At 35.7% G+C, this 14403-nt stretch overlaps 1 protein-coding gene and 1 long non-coding RNA gene across 10 annotated transcripts in view; one reads left to right on the top strand and one right to left on the bottom strand.

Moving 5' to 3' along the window:
- The window catches only part of Reps2 (RALBP1 associated Eps domain containing 2), a 210590-nt gene that overhangs the window by 187355 nt on the left and 8832 nt on the right, over window positions 1-14403 (top strand). For all 9 annotated transcript variants that reach the window (XM_078035089.1, XM_078035087.1, XM_078035088.1 and 6 more), the window contains one exon: window positions 9727-9832. In XM_078035089.1, the coding sequence (XP_077891215.1) occupies window positions 9727-9832 (106 nt within the window). The remainder of the gene's footprint in view (window positions 1-9726; window positions 9833-14403) is intronic.
- On the bottom strand, window positions 1951-14248 carry LOC144371790 (uncharacterized). Its single transcript, XR_013431905.1, has 4 exons — window positions 14128-14248; window positions 2734-2803; window positions 2400-2455; window positions 1951-2296 (listed from the first exon to the last, which is right to left on the bottom strand). It is a non-coding gene; the product is annotated as an uncharacterized LOC144371790 (long non-coding RNA).

Genomic DNA, 14403 nt, shown 5'->3' with positions numbered 1-14403 from the left:
TACCTTTTATTTGTTTATTTATATGTGGTGCTGAGGATCAAACCCAGGGCTTTACACGTGCAAGGCAAGTGCTCTACCACCGAGCCACAATCCCAGTCCCTCATAATTGTTTTTTGTACTGGGATTGAACCCAGGGGCGCTTAACCGCTGAGCCACATCCCTGGCCCTTTTTATTTTGAGAATGGGTTTATCTGAGTTGCTTAGAATCTCACTAAATTCTTGAGACTGGCTTTGAACTTGTGATCCTCCTGTCTCAGCCTCCTGAGGCACTGGGATTATAGGCATGTGCCACCACACCCAGCTCAATATTCATGATTTTTTAAGCCCTGAGGAAAGAGCAGATATATGATGGTCAGTTTATAGTCCTTTCTCAACCAGAGTTTTGGAGAGAATTAAGCCTTGATGCCCTTAGACATTCATTGTGTGTAGTAAGTTAACCTCTCTCTCATGCATCTGGAGTGGTAGTTGCTATGTATTGTCTTTGGAAAAATTGAGAAAAGACTCACAAATAATTTTCTTCAGGGCTTACTGCTATAATAGAACACTGATTGAGAATGCCAAATAAAGTAGATCAGCTGCAAAGTGGTCATCAGCATTTTGAGAAATTAACATCAGAACTGAACCACTAGGATTAGATAGAGGGGAGTGAAGAGAGGGGAGGGGGTATGGGGGCATGAAGGATAATAGAATGAATTGGACTTTATTATTCTATGTGCATATATGATCACACAACTAGAGTGATACTACTTCATGTACAACCAGAAGAGTTGACACATCATACATAAATACATCTATTTATGTATGATGTGTCAAAATGCATTCTACTGTCATGTATATCTAATTAGAACCAATTTAAAAAACTGAACCAAATTTAGTTTTAAGTATTACCATTATCTCTTCCATTTAGTGCAAAGGAACTAATAAAATTTTGTCTTCAAGTGAATTGCTTAGTCTAAGTTATAAATAATAAACTGATTTCAGACTGTATCTTCATTAATAAGGACAAAAGTAGATTTTTCTTAGAAACAATTTGGCTTGGTTAGTTTTAGCCTACATCTTATGTATCTGCTACAAGGGTGTGCTTTTGGAAAATATAATTATTTGAGCAGTTTGGAGATAGAGGATACCCCATGACTGTACCATGACTGAGCCTGCACCTGCCTTCATAGCCTCTGTTCTCTGTAACTCTAAGAGGTGTCCTGGACAATCCCGCAACATTCCTAGAAGCCAATGTGGTAGTGTTTGTTTGCCTGCATGATAATAGTTTATGCATGAAGGGACATCTAGTTCTCAGTGTGGTTGCAATTCTTTTTCCCTTCCCTCCTCATGCTTGGTGTTTATTGGGTTGCTGTGAGATTCGCAATTGATATCCATGATAAAAATCTCCCATTTCCAAACAGATAAAAGCAATAAAAGTTTGGTTCCTAGAAACTGTAAGCAGAATTTCTTTAGGAGAAAGCAGGGTCCAGGATGAACATTAAGAAGATTTTTCTTATTCATATTCTTTTTTTTTTACATGGAAATTGAATAATATACTTTTTTATTGGTTGTTCAAAACATTACAAAGCTATTGACATATCATGTTTCATACATTAGATTCAAGTTGGTTATGAACTCCCATTTTTACCCCAAATACAGATTGCAGAATCACATCTGTTACATATCCACATTTTTACATAATGCCCTATTAGTAACTGTTGTATTCTGCTCCCTTTCCTATCCTCTACTATCCCCCCTCCCCTCCCCTCCCCTCCCATCTTGTCTCTCTACCCCATCTACTGTATTTCACTTCTCTCCTTGTTTATTTACCCATTCCCCTCGCAACCTCTTATGAGTGCTTTAGTATAACATTGAGCGTCTCCCTCCATTACCATGCAATTTCTCTTTTCTCTCCCTTTCCCTCCCACCTATTGTACATATTCTTTTTTTAAAATATTGTTTTAGTTGTAGTTGAACACAATACCTTCATTTTATTATGTAGTGCTGAGGATATAACCCAAGGCCTCACACATGCTAGATGAGTGCTCCACTACTGAGCCACAACCCTAGCCCCCTTTTTCATATTCTTTAAAATATCAGTTTGGATGCTTGAAGAGAAAAGAGATAACAGTGGCTCAAAGAACATGGAAATTAATTGATCTTTCTTATGTAGAAGTCTGAGTTGGTGAGTAGTCCAGAATGGTAGAGTAGCTCTGACCATGAATCCATGTACCTTTTGTTTTCCTATTCTAGATTCCCTTGGGAATTTCCTTTATTCGTATGGTTGAAAGTAGTTCACCACCAACATGTTCACATTCTAGGCCACAGGAGGGGGGAAAAAAAAGAAATTGAGAAAACCAGGCACACATCACTTCTCTCTGAGTCATTGGCCCCAAATTTAGTTATATGGTCTCACTCACCTGCCATGGACACAGAAATTTAGCTTCTTGTTGGGTGACCATGTGTCCAGCTCAAACTGAAAGTGATATGTTACTTAAAACAAAAAGTCATAAGAACAAGTTTTGAGAGATACACTGGTACAAAATGGACAGTACCTCATGGTGCTGCAATTGTAAATCAACAGATAGCATGATATGAATGGAACTGGGAAAATTAAATATCTACTTAAATCTTATTCTCCCAGTTTCCTCCTTGGAAACCAGGACAATTATAGCCTATCCTGGAACATTGAAGAAAAAGGTAGAAAAACCTATACAGGGGCTGGGGATGTGGCTCAAGCGGTAGCGTGCTCACCTGGCATGCGTGCGGCCTGGGTTCGATCCTCAGCACCACATACAAATCAAAATGTTGTGTCCACCGAAAACTAAAAAAATAAATAAATAAATAAATAAATAAATATTAAAAAATTCTCTCTGTCTCTCTCTCCCTCTCTCCTTTTTAAAAAACACACTCTCTCTCTCTCTCAAAAGAAAAGAAAAACCTATAAAGTAGACGCTAAAGGCATTTTGGGGGGGGATTGAACCTGGGGTGCTTAACCATTGAGCCACATCTCCAGCCCCTTTTAGTTTTTATTTTGAGACAGGGCCTTGCTCAGTTGCTGAGGCTGACCTTTAACTTTCGATCCTCCTGCCTCAGCCTCTCCAGTTGTTGGGATTGTAGGCATGTATTACCATGCCCACTGTAGAAGAAATTTTTGAGAGGCAAATTATTGCCTTTGATGAACCTTGAGAGGTATTCTGGGCCTGATACTGGTGTCTGGTTTGGGCCTCATCCTCTCTTTGCATTATTTGGGACTCCTTTGGTAGCAAGTAATAAAAAGCAACTTGAGGTAGCAAAACTATATTCTTTTTAAGGTTATAGGGGTAGTTTGTGGAAAACAGTCACAAAAATGGGTTGGAAGAGAGGACTGCAAAATCTTTTGGGCTCCTTCTGATTCTTCTTTATTCTCTTAGAATGTATTTGTCATTTTTTTTCTGTGAAGAATTCTACCACCTTCAGCTTCAGAGTAATTACATTCTTGCTGTGCAAGGTCTAAGCTGAACTGAACTCTTAACTATAACCCACGTCCCTGTGAGAGAGAATCTGGTTAGCTCAGCATGGGCAAGCATCCATTCAAGTGTGAAAATGGCAGTGAGGGTTCAGGAAACAGAAATGCCAGGAGTCCATCCCTGTAGAGGTGGGGGAAGAGGATAGAGAAGGGGTGACTTATAAGCTAGCATACATAGTGTGGTAATAGTTTAAAGGTGAAGGGGCATCCATTTCAGATCCACATCTTTTTAAAAACTTATTATTTTGAAATGATTATAGGTTGACAGAAAGCTACAAAAATAGTACAAAGGTCTTGTGTATCTTTCACCTTGTTTCCCCCTTTTATTGCATTTTACCTAACTATCATATAGTATCAGAACAGGATAGTTCTATCGGTTCCTCACATTTTATCATATATGTCGATTCTTGTAACCACCACTGTAATTAAGATACTGAAATCACTCCTGCCTCCTTTTTCCCACCATTTTTAACCCCTGGCAACCATGAATCAGTTTTCCATTTCTATAATTTTGCATTTTGAGAATGTTATGTAAATGAAATCACACAGTATGTTACCTTTTTGAGCTTGACCTATTTTACTCAGCATAATGCCATTGATATCCATTTAGGTGGTTATGTATACCAATCAATACTGTTAAGCAGTATTCTGTGGCATGATATACCAGTGTTTAGCCATTCATCTGTTGAGGAAAATTTTGGCTGTGTCTAGTTACTGGTTATTAGAAATAAAGCTGCTACAACCATCTGTGCATGGTTTATTCTGTATACACAAGTTTTCCTTTCTCTGGGATAAGTGTTCAGGACTGTGATTATTGGGTTGCAAGTTAAATGTATGTTTAATTTGTAATAACACTGCTAAGCTACTTTTTAGAATAGCCATACCATGTTACTTTCTCACCAGCAATGTATAAAGATTCTTCACCTTAGCACAAAGATTTATATTTTCTTCTAATTATTTCATAATTTTATACTTTGCATTCAATACCATATTTTATTTTATTTATCTCCATCTCTCTGTCTGTCTATGGGTATTCACTTGCTTTAGAACCATTAGTTGAAAAGCCTATTCTTTCTCCATGGACTTTTTTGGCACCTCTATCAAAAATAATTTGGTTTTACATGTCCTGTTTCCTGGGTGCACTCTTTTGTTTCATTCAGTGTGTCTCTTTTCCACAAATACCACAGGGCTTCATACATCTTAGGCACATGCTCTATTATTGAGCTACATCCCAAGCTTCTCCATTACATGATTACTTGATACTGTAAGGATATAATATGTTAAATTTCTCCCACTTTTATAACTATTTTTGAAATATTTTAAATTATTCCAATGCTTTTAACTTTCCATATAAATATTTAAATACTTTTGTCTTGAACTACAAAAAATGTTACTGGGATTTTGATAGAAATTGCCTTAAGCCTGTGTATCAATTTGGTATTAACATCCTTACTATGTTGAGTCTTACAATCTATAAGCATATGTGTCTCCATTTGTTTAGATACCATTTGATTTCTTTCATCACTATTTTATATATATAGTTTTTAGCATGCAAGTTCTATACATGTTTTGTTATATTTATATGTAATCATCTCATTTGGCATCTTTGTAGATGATAGTCATTTTATAAATTCTGGTTCCCAAATGTTCATTGTTAGAATATAGAAGTACTATTGAATTTCATGTGCTAATCTTCTGTCTTACAAACATACTTCTGTACTTGCTGAAATCACTTATTAGTTTCAGTCTTTTTTGTGGATTCCTTGCAATTTTCTGCATAGAACATTATGTTTTCTGCAAATAAGGACTGTTTCATTTCTTTCTTTCTAATATATGTACCTTTTATTTCATTTCCTTTTTCTTTTCTTTTTTTCCTTTTCTGACTTACTATGCTGGTCAGGACTTCTAGAACTATGTTGAAAAATAGTAATGAGTGTAGACATATTTGCTTTGTTCCCAATATTAGAGGGAAAGCAGTTTTTCATTAACTGTGGTGTCAGCTATCATTTTGTTGCAAATATTTTTCATCAAATTGAGGAAGTTCACCTCTCTATCATTTTCTAAGAGTTTCTATCATGAGTGGGTGTTGGGTTCTATCAAGTGCTTTTTTTGTGTCAGTTGAGATGGTCATTTTTCTTTTTATAGCTTAAGATGGAGGATTACAACACAATGTGCACATGTGTTGAAACAACACATGGTACCCCATAAATATGTACAATTTTTATATTTTCATTTATCAATTAAAAATAAAATAGTGGGTTATATTGATTAATTTTTGAATATTGGATCATTATTCCATTCCTGGAATGAACTTCCTTTGCTCCTGGTGTATACTTCTTTTTATATTTTGCTGAATTATTTTTGCTAATAAATTGTAAAAGTTTTTTTGCATCTATATTCATCAGGATACTGTGCTTAATTTCCTTTTTGTGCTGTCTTTCTCTACTTTTGGTATTAGTGATATTAACCTCATAAAATGAGCTGGGAAATGTTCTCTTCTGTGGTTGAGATGGTGCAGAATTGGCACTCTTTCTTTTTTAAGAGTTTGAGGCCAGGCTTGGTGGTGCGCACCTGTAATCCCAGCAGCTCGGGAGACTGGGGCAGGAGGATGGTGAGTTCAAAGCCAGCCTCAGCAAAAGTGAGGCGCTAAGTAACTCAGCAAGACCCTGTCTCCAAATAAAATACAAAAAAGGGCTGCGGATGTGGCTCAGTGGTTGAGTGCCCCTGAGTTCAATCCCCAGTTCCAAAAAAAAAAAGTTTTTTTTTCATAGTTCTCCAGTGAAACTGTCAGGGCTTAGAGATTTATTTTGGGGGGAGATTTTAAAAAGTACATTTTTAAAATGAAATTTGAAAATTTCAGAAAATTTTCAAAAGCAATGTGGAATAATGGGTGAGTTCTGGTAATTTGCGCTTTTGAAGCAGTTGGTCTCCTTCATTTAAGTTTTCAAATTATACAAAAGAAGGGAAGGAAAGTATTATTATATTTACCCTTTTTGTTGTTCATTCTTTGTTCCTCATGTTCTAAGATTCCTACATCAGTTTTTTGTTTTAGCAGTTTCTTTTGGCCGTTCTTTTCGGGTAGATCTACTGGCAGTATATTTACTTACCTTCATCTAAAAATGTTTTGGTTTTCCTCTAATTCCTAAAATTTATTTTTATTGGATATAGAGTTCTAGGCTGATAGTTTTTTGCTTTTGAACTTGAAAAGTGTGTCATTTCCTTCTGGCCATCATGGTGTCTGGTTAAAAATCTGCTGTCATTTGAATTGTACCCTTATAGATAAGGTTATCATTTCTTGTTGCTTTCAAGAATTTTTTCTTTGTCTTAATTTTTAAAAGTTTAATTATAATTTAGGCTGTTTGGGTTTTCAGTTTCTTAAATTTATAGTCTTATGTCTTTTGCCAAATTTGAGAAATTTTCAACTATCATTTCTTCAGATGCTTTTTCATCTTTCTCTCTTCTCTCCTGGAAGTTCATTGAGGCAAATACTAGATCTTATTCTCTTATAGGTCCTTGAAGCTGTGTTCAGTTTTCTTTCCAGCCTAGTCTCTCTGTTCAGTTTGTTAATTTGTGTCTTCAAATTCACTGATTTTTGTCTTCTTTATTCAGCAGTTGAGCCCATTAATTGAGGTTTTAATTTCAGATGTTATATTTTTCATTGATAATGTACCCCTCCATTCCCAATGGTGTAAATGGAAGTAAAATAGGGAAACTGGACTTCCATCCTCACCTGGAAAAAACAAGATGGCAATACTCTTCCTTCATTGGCATAGTGTCAGAGGAAACATTCATTGTGTTTTTCTTTTCTGATTGGTACCAAGATTGAACCCAGGGGCACTTTACTACTGAGTTGAATCTCTGCCCATTTTTAAATTTTGAGAAAAGATCTTGTTAAGTTGTTGCGAGTCTTGCTAAGTTGCTGAGGCTGGCTTTGAACTTGTAATCTTTCTGTCTCAGCCTCCCCAGGTGCTGGGATTATAGGCATGTGCCACCATGCATAGCCTGTTTCTTCTTTATATCTTCTATTTCTTTTCTGAAATTTTCTATTTTTTATTTGTTTTAGATATGCTTATATTTGTCAATTGAAACATTTTTTATAATAGCTAAACTAAAATCTTAATTAGGTAATTTCATATCTGCATTATCTAGGTGTTGGCATCTGTTGTGTTTTCTCATCACATTACGATTTTCTGTTTCTTCATTTGATAAAGATTTTTTTATTGTATCCTAGACATTTGGGGTATTATATAATGAAACTCTGAATCTTATTAAAATATTCTATTTAATTGTGCTTTCCTACTTAACTTCCATTTACACCATGGAGGATGGAAGGGTGCATTGTTATTGCTGAATGGGAGTGGTACTTCAGGCTTCCCACTAGACCTCCACTGATAACCATCCTGGCTGAGAAGGGGAGTGGTGTTTGGTTATTGCTCCTTATGTGGCCTCCACAGTGAGAAGAAGGTTCTTTCCCACTATAAAGGAGTGAAGGTCCTGACTTCCTACTTGACATTCTCGGATGCAACACCACCTTGGAGGGTACCCAGAGGAGGAAGTCTAGCCATCCCACTTGGCCTTCGCTAATGAAGATAGGATTTGGGGATTTTAATTTTTTTGTGGTGTTTGATTGTAGTAGAGTAGTTATTGTCTAGAAGTTCTTATATTACTTGGCTACCCCTTTCTAGTTCTTTTGGCTAGAGAAAACAGAGTTTTTTGAGGGGAGCCTTTTTGTCTGATCTCACTGGTATATATGTGCTGCCAACTTCTACAGTATCCAGTCTGGGATATATGATGCAAAAGAAAACCCAGAGAATTCACTACTGTGTGTTTCCTTGGGTATTGAGTTCTCTTTCTGGTTTACCTCTTTATTCCATCTTTTATAGTTATCTTATGTTTATTTTTATATATTGTCCAGAGATTTCACTGTACTTAGCAGGAAGAATAGAGAGAAATGTGTCTATTGCATCTTCTCCTGGACCTAGAAATCTAATCTATAAATATATTTTTCTCATTCACTTGTGAAATTTAATAATGTCATGTAAGTAGAGAGTAGAATAATGGTTACCTCAACCTTCCTTACATTAAACTTAAAAAAATTTTATTGGTTCTTTTTAGTTATACATGACAATAGACTCCATTTTGATGTAATTATACAAGCATGGAATATATCTTTCTAATTAGGGCCCCAGTACCTCTCCTTCCCCTTCCCTTTCCCCATCCCCTGTTCCCTATAGATTGTTTAATCTATATTTTTAAAAAGCAGATTTGGAGCTTCTTCCTGCCTCTCTATGGATGAAGAAAGTAATCTTTAATTCTGAACTTACTAGGGACATATTATGTCTTCTATGATAAACAGAGTGGCTAGCATACTCTGTATCCTCACTAAATGTTAATTTTACCTGTATAGTGGTCACAGACTATTCTACTTCAGTTGCTCCAACCTGGAATCCTTCTCTCATTTATTACAAATAGGTGTTTTTCTAAGGAAATATAAATCACCCTTTTGCTCTAAAAATTTTGTATTTTTTTGCTATGGGATAAAATGTTGTAGGTTATGCCTGTGATGACCATGTTGATGTATCTTCCTAACCATGAGCAGTTTTAAGAGGTAAAGATGGTAGTAAAATGACCTGTTACCAAAGAGGTTAACCAGAGACTTTAATGTGCAAAGTAGTACACACCTTCTCTCTCAATTTACTTGAATTAACTCAGGGATATTAAAATATTCTGATTTTTTTTTCTCAATTGCCACAGATCCATGCTGGTGCATGCACATGGACACCCCACCCCCACTCCAGTATCCATTAACAAAGAAATAATGGAAAGTTAGGCAGCTAAAGAAAATATTCTTCTATTATTTTCCTTCAGGCTTGTCCAAAGAGGCCAACTGCAGGTCTTTTAAATGTCATTAATCCTTACACAAAAGGCCATTCGAATAAATAAGGTTTGTTAGAAGAAATGCCTATTAAAATGTCCAGAATAAATGGAACACCAATGTTTGTAAAGGCCCAATTCACAGCTTTTATTCAAGTTATAAAATGGGAATTATTTCAGGTGTAAATAATTCATCCCGACAAATTTGTTTCATTTGGTGCCTGCCTGTGAATATGGGGTTTTATTTTTGGAGTCCTGTGATGTTAACCCTCGTTAGTGTGGCACCTCTCATAGATCAGAGTTCTGACCTGCGAGGGTCCAGACCTGTAAGCTCTTTTCACCAAAATGTTTGTACTTTTCTATAGGCAGTCTTCCAAACAGAAGAAGGCCATTCAAACTGCTATCCGTAAAAATAAGGAGGCAAATGCAGTGCTGGCTCGGTTGAACAGTGAACTCCAACAGCAGCTTAAGGTAAGGAATGTTTCCAAGATTTGGATTACCAGGCTCTTCCCTGGATTTTTTATTTTGCTTTGTGTTGACCACTGGCTGCCCATCCCTCTTGGTAAGAGTTGCCTCTGTTCTTTCGTGCTTGGAGGGACTAGCAAATTTTATAGGTAGGCTGCATATTATGTGTGTTAAAAGGAAAGATAAATCTACCAAAGTCTTTTTGAAGCATTTGTTGTCCAAAGCTTCGGAGTTAGTGCTTAATTGTTAAAATCCTCTCTGAAAGGTGATGTGTTGACTTCTTTCAAAGGAAGTGACCTGGGTACACTATCAAAGGGCAACCCCTCTCCTGGTACCATGAAAATGGTTCTATCTCACCTTCTCAAGGACATCAGTGCAATTCTTATCATCACCTATTTCTCTTCATTATTAATCTCTTCTGCGTTAGTTTCCCATAACAAAGTGTTACGAATTCAGTGGCTTAAAACTATAGAAATTTCCTCTCTTGCAGGTCTGGAGGCTAGAAACCTGAGTGTTGTCAGAGTCATGCTCTCTTTGAAGGCTCCAGGAGAGAATTCTTCCTTTCCTCTTCCTAGCTTCTGGTAGTTTCTTGCAGTCCTTGGCAGTCCTTGGCCTATAGACACAACACTCCCAATTTCTGCCTCTACTGTCACATGGAATTCTTCCTGGGTCTCTATGTGTAATTGTCCAAATTACTCTTCTTATTGTATCCTTCTTTTAAGGACACTGTTCATTGGATTAGGGCCCATCATAATATAGTATGACCTCATTTTTAACTTGATTACATCTGCAAAGATCCTATTTGCAAATCAGGTCACATTTACAGGTACTGCACATTCACATAGCCACTACTTGAATTTATATTTTGGTGAGACAAGATTCTCTACTGGATCATTCCTTATTCACCCATAAATGTGCTCCAGTGTTGCCCATTGCCCTTGACTGATTACTGCCCCATTTCTCTGGTCCCCTTCATAGCAGAGTTTCTTAGAAATTGTTTCTATTCACTGTCTTCACTTCCCCACCAATGGTTTTCTCTCCCCTCTACTTTAGTATGGCTTTATTTTGCTACATTCATAGCCCTCTTATGGCCAAACCCAATAGGCTTGCTTTCATATAATTTGAATTTTCAGAAGAATATACAGAACTAACCATTTCTTCCTTAGAAATCACTTTTCTAACCAGATTTTGAGCTACCATACTTTCCTGGTTTTCCTTCTACTCCACTGGTGCTTTTTCCTTCCTCCTTTGCTGTCTCTTCCTTCTGTGATTTCTCTTTTACATGCACCTCCCTTGCTAAAATTTTTCGTTACAAAAATTTTCAAATGTGTAGGAAAGTTGAAAGAGTCCTACGATGCACACTCACATAGCCACTACTTTAGTTCTGCCACTTTTTATTATAGTCTATGTACACCTCCATTTATCTATTACTTCTCTCCATTAATTCATATTATTTTTACATATATTCAGATGAATTTCAGACATATGAGTAGTTCTAAATATTTTAGCTCATACATTGTTAGCTAGAGTTCACTATTTTTATAGGTTTTTCTTATGATATAAAATTTACATACAGTGAATGTACCAATCTGTACTGTTCTGAGGTGTTACATTTATTGAATGTATATATTTTGGAACCCAAAATCTTGTCAAATGAGAGAACATTACCATCACTCCATGAAGCTTTCTTGTGTCTTTCTCTGTCAGTTCCTAGCCCAGCCACACACAGGCAACCTCTATTCTGAAATTTTTATACCATAGTTTTGCATGTTTTATAACTTTGTGTAAATGGTACCCTAAAACACACTTTGATGGAAAGCTTCTTTCACTTGGTATTATGTTTTTGAGATTCGTTTATTCTGTATATATCAGTACTTTTTATTACTGAATAGTATTCCATTGAGTGAATATGACATAACTTGGTTGTCAGTTCTCTTCATGGGCATTTTAAACTGTTTCTAAGCTGGGAATGGTGGCACATGCCTGTAATCCCAGCAATTTGGGAGGCTGAGACAGGAGAATCACAAGTTTGAAGCCAGCCTTAGCAATTTAGCAAGGTCCTAAGCAACTTCACAAGACCCTGTCTCAAAATAAAAAATAAAGGCCTGGAGGTGTGACTTAGTGGTTAAGTACCCCTGGGTTCAATCCCCGGTACAAAACAAAACAAAACACACACACACACACACACACACACACACACACACACACACACAAAGGAAAAAGTGCTGCAACTATTTTCAGTTAGGATAATTTTGAATAAAAACACATTTTTAAACAAGTTTTAGTGTGGAAGTATGTTCTCATTTCTCATGGGTAAATTCCTAGGTTTATGATTAGTTGCTATTATGGTAAGTATATGTGATCAACTAGTTTTATTGGTAACTACTAGGCCTTTTCCCAATATAGTTGTAGCATTTGACATTCCCACCACTACTGAATGAAAGTTCCAATTGTTCCACATCTTTATCAGTATTTGGTGTTATTCTTTTTAATTTTAGCTAGTCTGTGTTATGTACTTTTGTCATCATTTCCTTGATGACTAATTATGTGGATCACTTTCCTGTGTGATTACTTACGTTTTATATATATATATATATATATATATATATATATATTTTTTTTTTTTTGTAGATGGACAAATACTTATACTTTTTTTTAGATAAACACAATACTTTATTTATTTTATGTGGTGCTGAGGATCGAACCCAGTGCTTCACACATGCGAGGCAAACGCTCCACCACTGAGCCACAACCCCAGTCCTACCTTTTGTGTTTTATGAAGTATCTTTTGGTCAGTTGTTGAATTGAGTTTTGGGTTTTTTTTTGTTTTGTTTTGTTTTGTTTTGTTTTTTTGGTGTTGAGTTGTAGGTAGTAGCTTTTTACCTATGTTGGTTACCCGATTTCTTAACTATATCTTTTCATGAGCATAAGTTCTAAATTTTAATAAAGTGTAAATTTATCATTTTTAATAGTTATTACTTTCTTCCAATATTACGATGCTTTGTCTATCTCCAAATTATGAAGATATTCTTCTGTTTTCTTCTAACAGCTTTATTGTTTTACCATTTACATTTAGGATTTTGATCCATCTTGATTTATGTTTTGTTTATGATGTGAGATAAGGGTCAAGGTTCAATTTTCCTCTTTTTAATGTTTAATCCAGCACTATTTGTTGAAAAGACCTTCCTTTCCTCTTTGGATTACTTTAGTGCCATTGTCAAAAATCTAATGACCTTATACATGTAGGTTCATTTCTGAGTTCTTACTCTGTCTCATTCACTTATTTTTGGATCCTTACGCCAGTACCACACATTCTTGATTACTGTTGCCTTATACTAAGTCCTGAAACTAGGCGATTTTCTTTTATCAAACTGTTCCTTTTCTTTTTTAAAAATATTTAATTTTTAGTTGTATTTGGACACAATACCTTTATTTTACTTATTTATTTTTATGTGGTGCTGAGGATTGAACCCAAGGCTTCGCACATTCGAGGCTAGCACTGTATCACTGAGCCACAACCCCAGCCCCAAACTGTTCCTTTTCAAGATTCCATTGGATATTGTAAGCCCATTGTTTCACAGAAATTTTAGAGTTGGTATATCAGTTTCTATAAAGTCAAAACTGATAGGATTATGATTGGATTTGCACTGATTCTCTACATCAATTTAGGGAGACTTGACATCTAAATAATCTTGAGTTTGCTAATCTGTAAACAGAGTAATCTCCACAATTATTTAGGTCTTCTAAAATTCCTCTCAGATGTTCTCAGTTTTGAGTATATCAGTCCTATAGATTTCTTGTCAAGTTTATTCCAAAGATTTTTGACATGATTGCAAATTTAAATTTTTTTAAATTTTATTTTCTAGTTGAGTTTATGAGTCACAGAGTAGAAGACCAGCACCCCTCCAAATCAGTAATATTCCTGTGTACAGGAAAAATTGGTAATAGAAATTTTAAAAAGTATAATTGCATAATAGCTTGCCTCCTCCCCAAAGTGAAATACTTTGGTGCAAGTCTATCAAGGAATTGTATGCTAAAAACTACAAAATACTGCTCAAGGAAATATAAGAAGATCTAAATAAATGTAGAGACATATTTTGCTTGTGGATTTGGAAGATTCAACATAGTCAAGATTTCATTTTTCTCCCAAATGATCTTTAGATTCATTGCAATATCAATAAAGATCCCAGCAGGATTTTTTGTGAGAATACAGAAAGCTGACCCAAAAGCTGTAAGGGCAAGGCACTGGAATTGCTAAAACAAATTTGTAAAAGAAGAACAAAATTAGAGGAATCACTTACCATCAAGTTAGGAAGATGGTGTGGTGGAAGGATTGGAGAATAGATCAATAAAACAGGATAGGGTCCTGAAATAGACCACATGCCTACAGCCTTTTGATCTCTGACAAACATGCAAAATAAACTCAAGGAGAAAGACTAGTCTTTCATCAAAATGTTTTGTAACAATTGGTTACTCATATGTAAACAATGAACCTTGATCTAAGCCTCAAACTCTATGCAAAGGTTAACTTAAAATGAGTCATAGATGTAAATTCTAAACATAAAGCTACAAAACTT

Source organism: Ictidomys tridecemlineatus, chromosome X (genome assembly GCF_052094955.1).
Source record: "Ictidomys tridecemlineatus isolate mIctTri1 chromosome X, mIctTri1.hap1, whole genome shotgun sequence".
Classification (NCBI taxonomy): domain Eukaryota; kingdom Metazoa; phylum Chordata; class Mammalia; order Rodentia; family Sciuridae; genus Ictidomys; species Ictidomys tridecemlineatus.
Note: the sequence above shows the minus strand (reverse complement) of the source record. Positions and strands in the feature narration are given on the sequence as shown.